The sequence below is a fragment of the Orcinus orca genome, chromosome 15 (genome assembly GCF_937001465.1).
Source record: "Orcinus orca chromosome 15, mOrcOrc1.1, whole genome shotgun sequence".
In the NCBI taxonomy this organism is placed as follows: domain Eukaryota; kingdom Metazoa; phylum Chordata; class Mammalia; order Artiodactyla; family Delphinidae; genus Orcinus; species Orcinus orca.
This window is the reverse complement of record NC_064573.1, coordinates 88,374,742-88,394,023: the sequence shown is the minus strand read 5'-3', so window position 1 is coordinate 88,394,023 and position 19,282 is coordinate 88,374,742. Positions and strand designations below refer to the sequence as shown.

The following is a 19,282-nucleotide window of genomic DNA, read 5'->3' as shown; positions in this document are numbered from 1 at the left end:
TTGAGATGTTTCACCTAAACACGCTAGGTTCCTTGCTTCTCTGGAAAACCCAGAACCTGGTCCCAGCCCTCTGGCATGGCTGAAACCCACGTCTCAGCAGAACACACTCTGTCAGCACCGACTCCCTCCTTCCCTCCACTGGTCTGGGCACACGTGAGGCTGGCCCCCAATGCAGCGTGTGTGTCCATCACCAGGCATAACCCCCATACCGCCTCTCCTACTCGTGTCTGTCACTCTTGCATGTGTGAAGAAGATGACTGTCAAAACAATTATTTCATTGAGGGGAAGAGGTGGTCACTAACTGGTGCCCCACTGCTGGAGCACCTCCGGCTGGGGTCAGGGGTCAGGGGTCAGGGAGGGGACCAGGACACCCCGCCCATGGACTGGCCTGCAGGGTTTGCATAGAGCAAGGGTGGGATTTCCCCTGGGCGAGAGGCTGTCAAGGGTCACCCTGGCCTCTGGGGCCCCTGATGAGTGGCAGGAGGGACTGAAGTCATGGGGCTCCAGGCTCCCTGGGTCCTGCCCACCCCTCTCATCCTCCAGCCAGCCGTGACTCGGCCCAGGCCGTGGTCAACAATCAGAGCGTGGGACCTCGCAGTAAAACCCCGAGTCATGGAGTGGCCTCCCTCGGCTCCCCTGCCCAGTCCTACAGGCTATGTAGAAACACAGAGCCATTACCGACCTCGTAGTTAACTGCACGCACACTAGTGATTAGCGGCGCGAATAACCGGATAACGGCCACTCAACCCTGAATTTTTATTCCTTTCCGATGCAAGAAGTTTAATAGCTCTAGAAATCTAGAGGAGGCGAAGGGACACTGCATTCAACTTGTGCAAATTCAAAGACAGGTGTGAAAAGAGAAAGCAAGGAAAAAGGAAGCCAGAGACGTACCACTCAGTGAGCTTATAACCTGGACTGAGATAAAGATGGGGGCAGAAGCTCCCGGTCACGCCCAACTCCTGATTCACGGGCTTCCCCCGGGTGGGCTGGCTGTCAGTACTGAGAGCCCCGCCGGGAGGCATGAGGAGTGATTTACAAAGCGCTTCCCTGTTGGCGCAGTGGTTGAGAGTCCACCTGCCGATGCAGGGGACATGGGTTCGTGCCCCGGTCTGGGAAGATCCCACGTGCCGCGGAGCGGCTGGGCCCGTGAACCATGGCTGCTGAGCCTGTGAGTCCGGAGCCTGTGCCCCGCAATGGGAGAGGTCACAACAGTGAGAGGCCCGCGTACCGCAAAAAAACAAAGAAAAACAAAGCGCTGCAGGGATTACCGCCCACTCTGACGCCCACTGCACCCCCAGCCCAGAACCAACAGGCAGGTAAGATGAGACCGCACCAGATCCGCTCTTTGATTTGAACATTTAAAGAAACTGTATTTAACTTGATTTATGCATTAAAGAAATTATCTGAGTTCTCTAAGACATTTTTTTAAAGACACATACATTAAGTTCACTCAAGTAATTGATTTTTGAAGTCTAAAAATGTTAATTTAGCACATCAAAATTACACATTGCATGCCAGTGCCAGACGGGAATGGCAAAAGGACACAGTTATCATTTTTAACAAAAGCTTCTTCCTAAAGTGACAAGCAGCTTACGTTTTAAAAGGGAATTAACCTCAGGCTGACCCTCCAATCTCTAGCTGAGAGTGACAGGCTTTATAAATTCATTGTATCAGGTGTCCCTGTGAAGTAGGCTGAACAGATGAATTCCCGTGGCTTTGCTAAAGGTTCTTCTCATTCAGTATTTAACCTCTGAATAAAATAATTTTAAAAAGACCTGATAATGAGACCAAGGTTAAATACTTTCAAATGATTTCTTGAATAGAACTTCAAGATTCACCTTCTATTAATAACCTTTAAGTAATTAAAAAGAGAAAAGAGTAGCAACCAGCAAGAGCAAGTAGGAACTGTAGCCAATTCCGAGGTGCACATTAGACCCCTGTGTCCTTTAGGAAAGCAACCCTGGCAAACAGCGGCACAACACATGTCCCCCGATGCCCACTTTCCCCGTCCTTCTTAACAGAACTCTGCTTTTGTTTAGGGCAGCGATGTAGCCGACTGAAAGCCCACTTCCCAGCCTGTGCTGCAGGACAGCAGGACCATGAGAAACTGCTTTCTGCTCTTGCTCTTCCTCTTCATCCTTCCTGGAATGCAGGGCTGATGCTGGTGATGGGGCAGCCATCCTGCCAACGTGAAGTGACAGGCAAAAGGATGAGGCCACATGCTAAGGGTGCTTAACATGAACGCTCCTCATGGCACCTCTACCGGACCTGCAAACCTGCCCCCGCACCTGACACCCTGCCCGGAGGCGCACAGTGAGGTACTCACAGTCAGTGGTGTACTCCACCTGGGAGGGCTGCACGGCCGTGCCATCTGCCGTGGGTGCAGTGGGGGCAGGACTGTCGGCCTGGGCTTTACGGACCAGGGCCGCAAGGGGGTGATCTGGGTCCACCACCTTCAAAGGCTGCAGAGAGAGAGGGTGCAAGGTCACACCACATCCTGCATTCTGAGTCACGCAGAACCCTTCTGTGGCAAGAAGGCTCTAGGACGGTGTCTACGCTTCAGAAAAACCTCAGCACACGCATGCACGCAGCACACACATGCACACCACACCCACACACGTGGGCAGGCGCACAGAGGGAGGCCCTGACCGTGGCCGACGAGAACTCTAGCTGGTTGTGAGTTCCAGAGGAACTGAATAAACAAATCACCTCAATCTTCCGAATGACATGAAGGAAAAGGAGGGATGACCAAGACTAGATTGCTGCTGAGAAAAGTGTGAGCCTCCAAATTCACTCAAAACCTCAAACTCTGCCCATCCTTAAAGCAATTTCTGATTTTTAATCACCAACAGCTTTTAAAGCCCAATCAATCAGCCACACTGCGTGACTGCTGAAATGACATGCTTAGGTCTGATGGACCCCTGTTTTTTCACATCACAAATGGCACAATGAATGGTGTGGATTAACTCCTTATAATAAGAATGAAAAGAAAATTTTTCTTTAATTTATGTTTCTCACTAATACATTATGCTATCCGTGACGGTAACAGACTATTTCAAGCGGCACATACCCTGGACACCTATGAAATCTAATCCTGTTTTAATAAAACCTGCATGAAAAAGTAATTTTCCAAGTCTTAACCAACATTTTACTTAATCTAAATATCCCAAATAGTAAAACTATAACAAAATGAAAATAAATTGCTTGTGATTTTATAAAATGGGATATATAAGAAATAAAGGGAGCAAATCCTTTGCCACCAAGCCAAACAAAAAGGCGAGATACACGTCAATGCTAATAAAATTAAAAAAAGCTATTATACAAAGAGATGCCTGCTTAACAATTTTCCGAAGTTAAATGAGCAGTTTTGCCATGGCATAAAGCTACAGCTCAGTAACGAGATGAGAACCTTCATGAGCTCCTCCAGGCGGCTGCACTTCTTGGAAGCGAACAGGGACGGGTGCAGGTAACTCCCGCCCTCTTCGTCATCGTCATCTTCGTTGTCAGAGCTGACCCCCGACTCTGAAAGCAAAACACATGTCAAGACGTCAAGGTACAAATAAATTACGTAAGACCTCAGACGCACACAAAGGCAGAACTGTATGCAGCCATTTCTTGGTTATCTGTCCAAAAACCACCTTCGGAAAATATTCCCTAGCTTGCTGCCACCCAAGTCGTTCAGCAGAATGACATTTGCTTGTGACTTTATCAAGTGGGATCACAAGAAACAAAGGCAGCGAGAAAGGAGCCTGACCTCGGCCCCGCTGGCACCTTCCCTCTGGCATTTACTAGTCCGGAGCCACTGAATAGTTAAATTTTTTGGAAAAAAGGCAAATATCGTACTGATTTTGAAGGTAAAATAACAGCAACAGATTTTTTACTGAACTACAGCAAACGAACAACCGTGGAGGAGATGAGGTCTGGGGTAAGATGCATACAACTGATTTTGCAAATCGTGTTTCAGCTGGAAGAAAAATTCAATGGCAGACACATGTACTGCTATCTCAGAATGTTATTCAAAATACTTAATTGGTCTTTGTAGTAAGAATTCCAAATTTAGACACTTATAAAAACAACAGCTTAAGGCACAGTAAAGAAAAGAGAGTAAGATTAGCTACTTCATTCTGTGGACTTGTGTAATTTAGCCTCAGGCCCTAACACGGGGTGCACGCTAGAACGATGCACGGAGCACGAGGCTCGCTGTTCTGTCTGTGACATGTTCAACAACCAGAATGAGGGGAAACGCTTCCAACCTAGATGGTTATGCTCTGATGGCATCAACATTTAATTCTATGTCACCCATCTTTGAAAACGTTAATTAAGAATCTAGGGCTTCCCTGGTGGCACAGTGGTTGAGAGTCCGCCTGCCGATGCAGGGGACACGGGTTCGTGCCCTGGTCTGGGAAGATCCCACACGCCGCGGAGCGGCTGGGCCCGTGAGCCGTGGCCGCTGAGCCTGCACGTCTGGAGCCTGTGCTCCGCAGCGGGAGAGGCCACAACAGTGAGAGGCCCGCGTACCGCAAAAAAAAAAAAAAAAAAAAAAAGGAATCTAATATATGTTCAGACTTATTGCACAGCAGGTTTAATCCTCGTGCCTTAGTGGCAGGATTTCACAAACGTTCAGGAAGTCCTACAGCGCAGATCTCAACCCCTCCCCCAGCCCAACACAGGACAGAAACAGTTTCACATACTCTTTTTCTCTTCACTTTTGTTTTCTGCCAGTACCGTATACCGTCCTTCTTTCATAGCTTTCTGGATGAATTTGTAGTAGGGATTGAGGTAGTGATCAAAGCGTAGAAAGTCGAATTGAGAGTTTCGGGCCTGTTTGGCCTTCAGCATTATTTCAAACTGTGCACCCTGCTTGCACACGAAGTTGGCCGTGCGCTCAATAATGGCGTGCATTTTGGCTGTTGGTGGCTACAAGAGAACACACGCATTCACGTTATCAGTCTGTCCTCTTTTCCACTGAGCGTGTGGCTTAAAACACAGGAATAACCCTGGTTTTACTACTGACTAGAGACATTTCAATGGGAAGAGTCCAGTTTGAACAGACTGTGGCACTGGCCCTGTTACACGACACTCAGTTTTTGAATTTTGCAGTATTTTGTGGGAAGAAAACTCACCTGCTGAGGCAGGCCATTCTAGCTTTGTACTGAACCCACAGGAGGCAAGCTTTTCCGCACCAATCAATGTGTTTCCTACATTGGGGGCCCTTAACCAGGGTTCCGTGATAGGGTTCAGGGGGTTGTGGATCAATCCTCTGGGGTATGCAAATTTTGCACATACACATGCAATTTTCTAGGGAGAGGGGTGCATGTTTCAATAAGTTTCTCAAGGATCTAAGAATCATTTCTCTTCCCTTTTTCTCAGCAGGGACTAATGTTTAGAGCTTCGAAAACACTACTTTTGTACATCCAAGGAAAGCCACAGGCTCACGCCCAGCCTTTCCTTCTGCACCTGACCTCTCCTCACCCCGTTCCTCCTTCTTACTCCAAGACTGCCCCGTGGCGCCCGTTCATCAACGCTCCCACTTAAAATTACAGAGCTCCAGGGACTTCCTTGGTAGCGCAGTGGTTAAGAAACCACCTGCCAGTGCAGGGGACACAGGTTTGATCCCTGGTCCGGGGAAGATCCCACATGCCGCGGAGCAACTGAGCCCGTGCGCCACAACTACTGAGCAAGTGTGCCACAACTACTGAAGCCCGCAGGCCTAGAGCCCGTGCTCCACAACAAGAGAAGCCACTGCAATGAGAAGCATGCGTATCACAATGAAGAGTAGCCCTGGCTCGCCACAATTAGGGAAAGCCCACATGCAGGAATGAAGACCCAACGCAGCCAAAAAAAAAAAAAAAAAAAAGTACAGAGCTCCAAACTGAGGCCCAGCTACCTGTGGTCTGGCCAGAGCAGAGACGGTTTCACCCACATTTACTGGGCGAGTCATCTGGTTGCCTTGAAGTGCATTCACTACCTGGAACCAGACCCCACCTCTCTCCTGCACGTGCTGCTAAGTTACCTCCGCCACATCATGAGCTGAGCAATTCCTACCCACACAAGGAGCCCCTCGGACCAGAAGCTGGAAGCCACACATCTGAAATACTTTTAATATTAATGAAAAGATTAACACTAGAAAATTACATGCAAATAAAGTGGGAAATTATTCTCATTAATAATGGGCGGTTAAGAACTCAAGATGCTTACTGTAATTTCAGGGCTGAATCCTTCACAAAATACAAACGCCTTAATTCTCAAATGTGATTCCTGAACTAATGATGTCCTTCACACTCACACTGGATAAATGTCTATGACTGTTTACTGGTCCCCAAATACACCAGAGTCCATGTCAAAGGCCCCCTGTTGCACCGAGGTGCGGATCCTGATGCACATGTTCAGCGGCTTTGGCTCAACGGGAAGATTCATTTTTGCATTAGTGTGTTCCGTATATATGACAATTGTTAAGGACCGCTTCAGAATAATGATCCTTAAAGGAAAATACAACCCCTCCCGCCGCCCAAGTAGAGATGTTCTCCACTGACCAAACCAAAACGCTGGTCTAAAACTTCTTAAAAGCAGGCCCTCTTATGATGTCACATTATGGCTACAGCAGTCACAGAGAGTGTGGGAGTCATTTTACAAAGCGACGACGATTACAGCGAAACAAAGCAGCTTACGAGCACCCTTCAAGATGTGCTACTGAAGCAAGTGGACATAAGATAAACATTCGGTTTGGAGAAAGTCATTCTCTGCTCTCCTTATCATGTAGGTTTTAGAAAAATCCTCTTCTATTTAAGAATATGATTATTCCTACCATAAGATGGGATTTTCAGGATGTAGCCAACACATAAATACGTATGTGTTACAAAGACTGACTGGTCCAGGGGAAAATGCTTTTCTAATTTATGGAAGCCTTTTAAGAAAGCAACTGAGCCCAGGAAGGGGGACTAACACCTCCCAGCATCTCCAAAATTAACGTGGCTCTAGAAACTCGAATAGGCATCAGGAAATGGGACAACAGTATGTGAGGTCAGAAAACCTGCACCCATTTTCCAAAGAGCTTTGGAAAATGCTGGAGCTCTGATCCCTGCAGCAGGGTGGGGCTGGGGGCCAGGTTGGGCGGCAGGTGGGGTGAATAAGCGAGGAGCCCCAGGAGCAGCTGGGCTGGCCCTCTCTCCTCCTCTGTGATCAGAGCCCCAAATAATATCAGACTGAGGCACGAACTCAACTGTCAAAACAAAACTATGGAAGTAACAGCAGGAAGTATAGGAAAATATTTAAAAACTGTCAGGGGTGGAAAGGTCTTCTAAGACAAGATTCAAAATCCTGAAGCCAGAAAGGAATACAGTGACATATATGGTGACATAAATGGCTTCACAAATACCTTTAAATTCTGCACGGAGAGAGGAACAAACAGGTAAAAGACAAAGCGCCAGGAGAACAAGAGTGCACGACGCTTACCGGACCAGGGCTTAGCACTCATCATACGCGACAAGTCTTCACAAACCCCCAAGGAAAGGCAGGACTCCACAGGAACACAGGGGTAAATCGTGCTTCTTTTGTCTCCCCACCCCCATCTCATGGCAACACAGCACCTGAAGGTACGGTGAGACTGACGCTCTAATCAGAACAACATTTGGTAAAGCGTAACCGCAGTGGCTCTGGGCTGGAAGTGCAGGCCTGACCCTTACAGGATGACCTGGGGCAGCTGCTCTCGACGGCTCTGCCCCTTGTCCCCGTCAGAGGCACTGGTGTCGTGAGGACAGAAGACCCGAGCTAACACAGCGCCTGGCATACAGCACATGCTCAATGAATACTCACTATCTGATGTTGTTATTAACCTACTGGTGCCACCGCGCAGGACCAGGACGGGAATTGTACATTGTATCCTCCCCCCTTTTCCTTCTGTCCATAAAATATGTTAAACAAGCACATTTCCCTTGTAAATACACTCAAACGGGCGTGCCGAACAAGCAGCACTTCCGATCCCCTTGCTGATCCGAGGGGAACGTGAGGTGTCACACAACAGGCGGGGGACTCACGAGACCTCGCGCGCCTCTGGGCAGTGCTTGTGGAAACCTCGTTTGGGCTCAGAACCCGGATCTGCGGCGTCTCGGGTGGGTGAGAGACTCGGCTGAGACGCGCCCTCCACCTTCCCCGCAGTGCAAGACAACACAACACAGCCAGAGACGGACCTGGGCACGTGTAGAACTCAGGAGGTGACAGAGACAGGCCTTCAGGTCCCTGGGAAAGGGACAGGTAACTGAAAACACAATGTCGGGACAAGTGATGCTGGGCTACATATTCCGGGAGAAAACAGTTCCTTACTTCCCAAGAAACATACAAGTGGACAAACAGTCACTACGAAAAGCTAAAATAAAGCTGTGAGGTCACCTGAGGAGCTGGCGTCTAGAGGCCCAGTGGGACCAGGCGGTCAGCCTCGAGCAGGCGCCGGCACACGGCTTCCAGGACGCTGTGACCTCTCACTGCTCCTGACCCTTCGCACGGACCCCCAGAGACCCTGCAGCCATGGGGTTCTACTCCAAAAGCCTAGTTTAAACCTGAGAACCCCTCAAGCACCCGCTCTCTTTACCACCCCCGCCTCCGCCGCTGCCCGAGCAGCCCCTGCCCACCGAGGCAGCAAGCGTCACCTAAACACGAGCCGGCAGTTTCATGCTCGGTCACCAAGACGGAACGTACAACGCGGACACCTGTCTCCTAGGCAGTCTCCCCACTAACGCGGACACGACAGTGTGTGACGTATACAGCAAATCACTGCCCCGATTCACAGCAATTCTGAAGAATGACATACTGCTACCACCGTACAGGAAAGGCCAGCTGTCCACAGGCCACCTGGTGAGCACTCACACACGGTTTCTCCACAATCGCGAGATTTCCTACCCGGGGGACCATTTTATACGAACATCGGGAGACAGCAGACCACTATACACCAGGCTTGCTGTGCTCTCCACGGGGAGCAGACGCTTTGGTCCCGGCAGGCCACCACGCAGCCTAGTGCTGCTGACTCTGGGAACATACAGCCATGAAATACTTCAGTAGGAATTAAGGCAACAAAATCTACTACACCTCTATGTTTATGTTTGCATAAAAGCTTAAAAATGATCTTCATACCAAAACTTAATAAGAATCTATAAAGTCAACCTTAAATAAAAGCTTTTAGCATTATGTGTGGGTAAGAGAGCAACTGTTTTTAATGCGTCTCTCACGTAGAATAGCATATTCCAGAAAAAACAGAAATACAATACATAAAAATATATCAATACAAGTCTCAGGATATCAAATCTTCAGATAACATTTTCAGTTTTAACTATAGCAAACTGATCAACGGTAGAAACGGGAATCACACATAAATAGTGATTCTACTTGGCAAAATCCAAAGAAATTTTGACCCATATTTGCAAGAAAAGAGAAAGAGAAGGAGAGGATTTATAAATGAGTAAGTGGAGGAAGGAATGGGTGGAGGCAGGAATTAAATTCTGTTATCTCCCATCGTCACATAAAACCGAAGGGCAAGAACCAGCAGATTCACGCTGCGCTAAATAAGGGAAGTATCACGTGCTAGCGTGGGGAACGCAAGAGGCTCCTTCTATGGGGAATTTTCAGCATCCACTGTTTATTCAATGATGCTGTAACAGGACACAATGAAGGGGCTGGAATACCCACATCCGTGGTGCTTGCAATCCAGTTAGGAAGATGCCAGAGAAAAACCTTTACTCTGAGCACGAATATCCCTTTTCCAAGCATGTACACGCAACACAAATATTTTAAACGTCCCTAATGAACATGTGAGAATCCCACAAAGCACAGCGACTCAGGATGGCACAACGGCTAAGACCATGGGTTAGAGGTCCTGCCTGGCACGCACGACCCAACTTCTTCACTTTTCTGCATCTGTGAAAGGGGAACAGGAAGCTACCTTATGGGGTTACTAGCATTAAGTAATACTTAGAAAATCCTCAATGGGGCCTGTCACAATGTAACCTTGACTGGACGTAGCTGAAATAGCGAAGTGAGATCAGTGGGAACTAGAGACCCAGCTGCAGAGCACTTAGGCCAAGAGGATGCGACCCAGGTGTCCCTCCCGAGGGCAGGGGCCGCCTGGAGATGCCACAGGGCCCTAGTCATAACGGTGAGGAGAACCGGGTGGAAGGGTGCCAAGAGAATGTTACAGTAAAGGTCCCCATCTTGAGTGCCCACAAAACCACACCAGCAAAAGACAGGACACAGCAACTGTACTGAAAGCCACGTGCCTTGAGCAGGAGGGTTTTTGCATCTAAACGTGGCTAACAGTCTCCTCACCAGTAGTTCTGACTGGGTTTTTCCATGTTGGTAAAGTCTGGGGATTCAACCGTATGGTCTCCGAGACTGAGCCAGCTCCCCAGGCCCCTGATGCTCTGGCCTGGTGATTCTGCTAGAATTTCTCCCTTTTTCTTTAGGGGGGAAAGAGGTGGTATGTGATTTTTTCTCCATTAACTCACAAATAATTTTAAAGCATTACACACCCAAACTAGAAAGCAACTGTGATCATGGCGGGGTGCTCTCACCAGTACTTCCCGATAAGTAGTAACAAAGGTTAACAGTATTGTGAACGAGAAAGACACCTACCAGCTCCACATCAGACGGCACGTTCAATCCTAAAGGGGCAATGAAAGGCTCCTCGTTTTCCTCCAAATTTTCAGCCTCGTGTTTTTCTGTATAAAAAGAAGACATAGAACTTCAGAACCGTGACCTGCAGAGGAGGCACACCCACCAGCTGTAAGCCACTACGGGGCCAGGGGGCGCGGGCATGACGGGCCCTTCCCGGTTCTGTCGCACACCATCCCTCCCAGGAACACTTCTGTTCTCTGCTCGCTCCACCACGTGTGGGCAGAATCACTTTACCAAACCCCCGAGGGGCTGGGGGTACAGACACAGCGGCAGCGTGGACTCCCCGGCCGTGGGGAGGGTGCAGCGAGACAAGGCATGTGAGCATTTCCCCGACAAGGCTCCGCACTCGGCAGGCACTCGACACACGCTAGGCTCTCCTCCTTCCCAGCCCCTCTGACCTGCTAGGACCGCCCTTCAAACTATCGCTGTGGGTCCCCCAGAGCATCAGGCACAGGTGCTCAATTCCAAGACAACCGCTTTCACCGCTGAACCGTAAAACCCCAGCACGTAACTGCCAAGACTTCTCCCCCCAAGCAAACCACCTCTCTTTCCACAAATAATCAGATGTATTTCCAATTCTTCTTCTTCTTCTTGTTTTAAAGACGTACTTATTATTTATTTGTTTGTTTGTTTATTTATTTATTTATTGGGGCTGCATCGCGTCTTAGTTGAGGCACGCAGGATCTTTGTTGAGGCATGCGGGATGTTTCTTTGCGGCGAGCGGGCTTCTCTCTAGTTGCAGCGTGCGGGTTTTCTCTTCTCTAGTTGTAGTGTGCGGGTTCCAGGGCGTGTGGGCTCTGTAGCTGTGGCGCACGGGGTCCAGAGCGTGTGGGCTCTGTAGTTTGCAGCATGTGGGCTCTCTCATTGTGGCACACAGGCTCAGCAGTTGTGGCATGGGGGCTTAGTTACCCTGCGGCATGTGGGATCTTAGTTCCCCGACCAGGGGTTGAACCCGCGCCCTGCACCGTAAGGCAATTCTTTACCACTGGACCACCAGGGAAGTCCCTCCATTTCTTCTTTAATGGTTCATTTAATAAACATTTGTCTACTGTATATTAGACAAGGCACTACACATTATAGCTTTCTGAATTCTAAGGTACCTATATACAATTCAATCACTCAGAGGATCAATTTAAAAGAATATAGTGAAATGTACAAAAAATAGTAGAAACCCTGTAAAAGCTAACAGTTTTAAGGATTTCAACATCTACTTGTTTTTCTTTCAAGAAAGATGACATGAGATAAATATTAAATCTTCATCAAAACAAACGTTTCCATCATACATAATAGAGTCTCTTGAAGAGATGAACAATTTCAAAAGTCTCCTATCAAACCTAATTCTCTGTGAAGCCAAGAGGGCATTTTAAACAGGCTTCACAGTACACAAAGACCCGGGGACTGTAGTCTGATGAGATACAGATTGATTATAAGTTCCTATTAAATAAGAGTATTTAATACTGTCCCACAAGTTCATGTAGCCTTACTCTCACCCAAGGGCTAAAGACTTACTGTGGCCTGAAAGCTCCCTGTAATCAACAATACCCCCGCTCAGCTTCAGTAACCAAATGACACACTGAACTGGTAGATATTAGAAAACACTGGTTTGCGACATGCCAAGTAACAGCTCCAAATCCTCAATTTCCTTTGGGAATGAAGCCAAAGGTGTCTCTATAAAAGTACAACTTTTACCGTACCTCCCTAAAATGACAAAGTGATGGAAACTAAGGAAATAGCCTTTCCTTAGTGCTAAGTTGTTCTCAAAAATAAAGCCACTGGAATCAAAAGAGCTGTCTGGAACAGGTGGGTTACACAGCTTTGCTCTACTCTTATACATACCTTTCTTTACAGAAAAATGGCTTTAGCAGCACAAAATAAAACCCAACCATTGCCAATACTAACTCAGATTCAGATAAATTTAAATAACTTTTTCTTTTTTAAAAAAATGGATATGTAATAATGATGAAAAACGGAAAATTTAAAGGATGGAACTGGGATGAAAACAGTAAGCTGCAAAAAGGGAAGAGAGAAGTTAAGCTGCACAGAAATAAAGGTTCCATCAAATGCTTCTGTTTAATGTCACAAGGCTTTAAGGTGCTAAAGACGCCCAGACAATGCGGTCATCCCTCAGTATCTGCAGGGGAAACCAAAATCCGTGGATACTTAAGTCCCACAGTTGGCCCTCTGTACCTGCGGTTCCACATCTGTGGATTCAACCAACAGTGCAGTACCGTTTGATTGGAAAAAAAAAAAATCTGAGAATGAGTAGACCTGCACAGTTCACACCTGTGGTGTTCAAGGGTCAACCACATAGTAATTCTGGAAATCAAGGAATATTTAGACATGTTGGTGACTCAGGAAAACAAACAAAAATTAAATTTTCAAATTTTAAGATAACACAGCAGTAAAGTAAAGTTTGGCTGTTAGTGGTGCTGGGCACCGAACACCCAATGTTTGAATTCCGTCTACAAAGTGCGTGAATGTATAGGTACACATCCACGTACGTGTATGTTTGTGTGCACGTGTACATGTTATTCATAGATGTGGCATTTTATTTATATTAGTGTAAATTAAACATAAAGTGTCAAGCTGTAAGGTTTACATGGGCCCAACTTCCACTAAAAAGTTAATCAGCATACCAAGCAAAGTTCTGAGGATGTGATTACAGAAAGAAACAACATTTTAAATACAGAGAACGTTACGTTAAAGAGAAAACATACTAAAACTTGGAAGAGAAACCAAGTCACATGGAAGTTCTTAAAATGCAATAATCATAGCAAAGTTCAGCACCAGCCAGCCCAATAATTACACCAAGACAAGTGCCCATCACCTAGAACAGGGCTGGCAACCGCTTTCTGTAAAATGCCAGACAGTAAATATTTCTGGCTCTTCGGGCCACGTGGTCTCTGTCTCATCTACTCAACTCTGCCATTGGAGTGCAAAAGCCACACAGATAAAACGTGAACAAATGAGCACAGCTGTTCCAATAAAACCTCACAGAAACGTGCCAGCTGGGCCTCGGTCATAGTTTGCTGATCCCTAATCTGAAATGTTAAGGAATGATTATTATACATTTTTCCAAAGGTAGTCGATGGACCTTGCAAAGGACATCTGGGCTCTATAAATCTCAATTCTTCACTTGTGAAATGGTGACAGTATGCATTCCTTCCTTCTGATCAAACACTAGATATTTAAAGCAGACATAATGTATATGGTTCAGACACAACAATAAAACAGGCAACTATTCAGAATCCCAAAGTGGATGAATTATTTTGGATAAAGGAACGAGTGTATACTTCTTAAACCTGCAAGAACATGTCTACCGCACCCTAACTTCTGAGGTATGGTCAGATCCAAAGGTCAACGGAAAAGGTGTTTAATACCTTAACCATGCTTTAACTCAATATGGTTAAAACTACACCTGGAAAAACTCTTTAGAAGCTCGCAGAACAGAGCTGTGCAACAGTGATTCTTATGTCCATCAAGTAATGAGCAGAAGGAAAGGAAGGGCAACAAGGCAAGTGTCTGTACTGCTCTCCCAGCATCACGCCCCTGGCGAGGGGTCAGGAGAACCCCGGTGCAGCTGCACCGTGCAGGGCAGACAGCATGTTAATATTAAACTGCTATAATTACTTCATACGTGTCAGGAGGTTTGTTAAGGAGAAAACAATCAAGTCCCACATCACAGGTTCAGTTAGCTCGAAAGTGAAATCCCTCTATGATGTGATTCCTGTTCATTATTCTGAACGTCTGACTAGGTTTCTGAAGTTCTCCTTCTCTTCAACAGAACACCATGAGTAGAGTGATCCACCCTCAATGACTATCATCACTGACAATTCACGACTGACCAGCATGCAGGGCTATAACAAAGGTGCTCTCAGGTCTTACCAAAGTGACTACGGACACCTGCTCCTGAACTGCATATGGGTCTGGATTTTTTAATAGCACTATTTTTTTTTAAAATAAATATTCCGAGTTAATCCAGAAAGGCATAAATTTAAAATCTTTAATTCTATGTAAACATTATTTTGAAATACCATATGGTTAAGTCTATCCCCTAGGGCCTACTGAGCCTAAGCAGGACATACTGTGCTGTTTTCTGTCTGGTAATAACTGACTCCACAGGCGTCCTTCCACTGGGCATCGGCCACTGTTTCAGTCGTGGGGGGATGTGAAGGAGCAGGCTAGCAGGAGGGTGGTTAACGCCTGTCCTGTCAACGGCCCAAGAGCAAGTCACTGCGGATTTCAACACATATACTGTCTATCTAGAAACAAAGAATCCAGGGTGAGTAACTTCCTATTCCCTGAATCCAAAAGAGATAAAGGAAAGGCACCCAGATCCCAGACAGTAACTAAAGTCTGAATTCACTCTCCATCTCCATTAACAATTCATCTTCTGGTTTTTAGCTTTGTTTTACCCTAATACCAATAATGTTCTCTTTCTGTCCCAGCGATGCTGTAATTACTCAGTGCCCGTATCGTGTTTGGGAGACTCTACCGCTGCACGTAGTACCTGCCCAACGTCATCACCCCGGGCAGCCCCCCACCTCGCTGTTTAGAAGGCTCCTCTTCCTCTGTTGGTTCGGACGGGTCATAGTAATCACTGCCGTAAGTGAATCCCACCGCATTATAGCTCCCATCCTCCGCCAGTGCTTCACTCAACCGCTTGTATTCTTCCTCTTGAAGAAAAATAAGAATTATGTTAACAAAAATAGAAATTTACTGAGAAAAATTTTATATATTTCTAAAGTTGTAGCTATCAGTAAAGCATACAGCACACTTTTTCCAACCTCTTTTTGAGGCAAAAATGTTTCTAAAAATTCACACTTCATATCTATCAATATGTACTTTTGCCAGTACATGTTTACCACAGACAGCAGAATACGTGTCTTTTGTGGAAAATTTCTTCCTGCTGAGAAATTTGGGGATTAAGAACTGTATTAAAGATTGTTAAGGCAAAGACAAGAACATCAATTTTAATTTATACGATACTGTTAAAGAAGAACAGTTAAAGAGTTTGGTTTTTGTTTTTTCAAATCCCAGTCTGCCCTCAAAAGCTGGGAAAATTCTTTGTGGCTCTATATATAAACTATCCTGAGGTCCTCTCAGAACGCAAAGACTCCTGTTTTTCCAATCCACTGGGTACTGTCAAGATAATATCAGAAAGAGTGAGTATAAAAAAATGAATGGGAGTAAATTTTTAAATACTTAAAAAATTTTAAAGAGTTTGTTGCTTAAATAAGTTTTTCTTGAGCAGTACCTTGCCTTGCCTCTTCCTCAAGCAAGTCCGTATGCAAGGCTAAATACCTCTCTTCATCACACAGGGCCTCTATTCGTGCCTCCTCTTCAGAGAGCTGGTAATCTCTGTTCCATGTGGAATACTCAGCATCGCACTCAGAAAGGTCATGCAGGTGACCGCGCCCATCATATCTGTAATATGAACGTGCTGGTCAATGGAAAGAAATTAACGTCTGGGTTGGTTTGTGTGGGATGTTTTATACATATACTTACCGATTAAGATAAAGAAATAAAAATAGGAAAACAAACATATAAACTCTTCTCAGATTTATATTTAATTTGGCTAGTCATAGCTCACCTACTTTTAAGCTCAAGTTATCTTAACAAAGTCTAAGCTCCTTTCTGCAATATGATAAAACTTATAATTAAAGGTAAACAATCCTTTAATAGCTTAAAATGGTATCCACTTCAGTGGCAGTTCTTACCGTGTATGGTTTGGTTAACCATTCAATGCCATTTGCAAAAAAAATAAAAAATAAAAAAAAATTTTTTTTCTGAAAAGTCAAATATCATAGCTTACATTCACACAAACCGGATACATAAATACCTATCCGTAAGAACCAAACGGTCGAAATTTCCTCGCTTCCTTCTGCTAGTCCCGAACTCTCAGGAGAGATCTTCACCAAAGAAACTTGCGTCCATTGGAGGTAAAATCTTGGCTAGGCTCGCCCCCTAGCCACTTGGCTGAGGAAATAAGTGCTGGGTTATGTGATAGAGAGACACACATACATAGGAACAGTGACATATACGTGCAGTTTAAGGAGGTTCACTCGAAACAGAGCAAAACTATTAGGAGATGCAGGATCATTATTTTCTTCCAGACTTTATGCCCCCAAGATATAACATACATGAAGACGCATCCACGTGTACTTGCATGGACCGATAGATACTTTAGCCAAATTAAGAAGAAGAGCACTTCCTGCCATGCTTTTAACACAGAAGATTCAGTGAAGATGCTGCCAATGTGCACCTCTCAGATAATGAGTGAATTAGTAAATTTCACTTAAAACACTCAGATTTAGGGTTGCAAAAACAAATGTAGAAAGACAAACAAAAGTCTGCTTAATTTTTTAATGCTGACTTTTGTAATGAGAACCAGAAAATACTACAGGTAAAAAAAGACATTTACAAGAAAAAAAGGCCAAAAATTTCAGGGTAGCCAAGTTATTGCATTTTATTAAATTTCAAAATTATGTTTACTATGCTGTAAACCTCCTTAACTTACAAATGTAGATCATTATTTTAAAATATTACACATGTACATGTGTGGTGTTTGCTCCCCACTGGTTTTGGAAGACCTAACTCCCATCGTATACAGAATGATATGGAAAACTGTATAAAAAGCTCAGATTTTCTCGCTTATCAAACTTTAATAATAAATACCGCAAGTAACACTTTGGAAAAGGAAGCTGCCTGACAGCTCAGGCAGCATGATTCAATAGGAACCATGGTTTAAAGGCACAGCATGCTTGAGCAGAGCATGGGGGCCCTCAGGTCCAGACCTGAGCTGGCCACCCTCCGTCCATGAGTCCTTCTTGTCTAGATCTAACTCCAAATGGAAACGTCGGGGATGGAAAAAGCCGTCTGGTCATTACTGTGTCCATTCTGGCCAGCTCAGAGGTCATCCCTACAGTCATGTTCCAGGGCTCTGCAGAATCCAGTTTTAATTGTCTCAAACGATGGGCTTCCTTCACTCGGAGACTATTCCACAGTCTAATGGTTGGTCACGGTTACTTTTCAGTCCGGGCCCCAGAAGCAGAGTTGCCAAATTGGCAAAAACCAAACCGACAAACAAAAATCCCAAGGAGAAGGAAAGAGGGACTGAAAACATGGGAGGGGAAGAGAGCAAACAACCTACATCACGTAAGGGCATCCTTTTCAAATCAAACATCTTTAGAAATCCAATCCCGGAAGCCCTCTGCCCAAAGTGGCTCAACACCCTCCAGGGTGATCACCTAAAGCGCCTTTGATTTGAAAAGAACACATCTGTATCCCAGCCCCACCCTTCAGTTGTAAGAGACAGTGAAACCAGCCCTAAGAACGCTACGTCTAAGAGCAAGGCCAGTGTCTGCACGAAGTCAACTGGCCTCCAATTGATTGGCAACTTCACCCTCGGCCTGAATCTGTCAAACTCATGGGATTAACACAGGATGGGGGAGGAGTCGGGGGGAGTCAAATGTCAAGCCGGCAAAATACGCGCGCTCCACAGAGAGCGCTGCGGGCACGACAGGTTCAAAGCCAACTCAGGGGACCCAAGAGGTATCTAATTGCGGCATCAAGCTTGCGGCGTTCCGGGCTGCCCTCCCACCCACACCGAGCTATGGGAGCGCGGAGGGCTCCAGAGCGCCGGTCAGGAGAGGCCCAGGGCCCAGGCAGCTTCCACTGCCCGGAGTGGCAACTGCAACCCAGGGACAAGAGTGAGAGGTCGCGAGGTGGCTGCGGGGGCAGAGACGATCCCTCCGGCGACAGACGCGACACGCAGCTCCAGCCAGGGCCTTAGGGCCGGTTTCACCGTCCCCCTCCCCCCGAAAACCAGGGGGATGTGGGGACAGGGGAGTGGGTGTCCCCCCGGATCCCTGATGGCTCCAGAAAACCCCTCTCCAGTCCTGGCCATCAAGTCAACATCAGACGAAATCAAGCGGGCGAGGGAAGGGGAGGACCGGCGGGTGGGGGGAGGAACCGACCTGTCGATGAGGATCTTGTGGTCCCCCATCCAGGGGATGAGGTGCTGTCCCTGCTCCTGGGCCAAGGCCCGCTCGTCGTCTCGGAACAGCTTGCAGGCATAGCCGAAGACCAGCAGCTCCACTCGGTTCCCCCCACCGCCGGCACCGCCCGGCCCGGCCTCCTCCTTCGCGCCGCTTTTCCTCTCGGTTTTGGCGCGGCCTCCGGTCGCGCCGTACATGACAGCGTCCCCGGCGTCCAGGCTGGTTCTCTTCTGCGCCGCGACGATGTCCCCGATGTCTCCGCCTGGCCTACCCCCTCAGTCAAACGCGCCGCATCCCGGCCCCAACCTCTACACCGCCGCCATAGCGGGCAACAAAATGGAGGAAGCGCAACTTCCGGCGAGGGGCGGCCCTACTTCCGGCGAGCAGGTTCTGCAGATTCGCTACTCCCGGGGCAGTTTGAGCCGCTAGAAAAGATTTGGCTTTAGCCTTTCGCATTCGGAGGCGCAGCCACGTTCGGGGCTGCAGTTATCAGAGAGGAGTGTGGTTTTCGTTTTTATTTTTCTCCGGCGGCCGTCCAGGGCAGTGGCGAAAGCGCAGCTTTGGATCGCGCGCTGCCCACACCCTGGCCCTTCCCGGCTCTGGGCGGAAGGAGGGCGGGTGCT

At 46.9% G+C, this 19,282-nt stretch overlaps 1 protein-coding gene across 3 annotated transcripts in view; it reads right to left on the bottom strand.

The window, feature by feature from the left end:
* Positions 1 to 19,003, bottom strand: part of SFSWAP (splicing factor SWAP) — an 80,380-nt gene extending 61,377 nt beyond the window's left edge. Inside the window, exons 1-7 of one of the 3 annotated variants that reach the window (XM_033440649.2) lie at positions 18,639 to 19,003; positions 15,917 to 16,086; positions 15,204 to 15,335; positions 10,618 to 10,703; positions 4,692 to 4,917; positions 3,410 to 3,522; positions 2,327 to 2,462 (exon numbers count right to left, since the gene is read on the bottom strand). In XM_033440649.2, coding sequence (XP_033296540.2) covers positions 2,327 to 2,462; positions 3,410 to 3,522; positions 4,692 to 4,917; positions 10,618 to 10,703; positions 15,204 to 15,335; positions 15,917 to 16,086; positions 18,639 to 18,856 — 1,081 coding nt within the window. In that variant the 5' untranslated portion in view covers positions 18,857 to 19,003. Of the gene's footprint in view, positions 1 to 2,326; positions 2,463 to 3,409; positions 3,523 to 4,691; positions 4,918 to 10,617; positions 10,704 to 15,203; positions 15,336 to 15,916; positions 18,310 to 18,638 lie in introns of those variants that run through there. The other 2 variants (XM_004276632.4, XM_033440648.2) reach the window with 2 other exon arrangements.
* Positions 19,004 to 19,282: the final 279 nt, after the last annotated feature.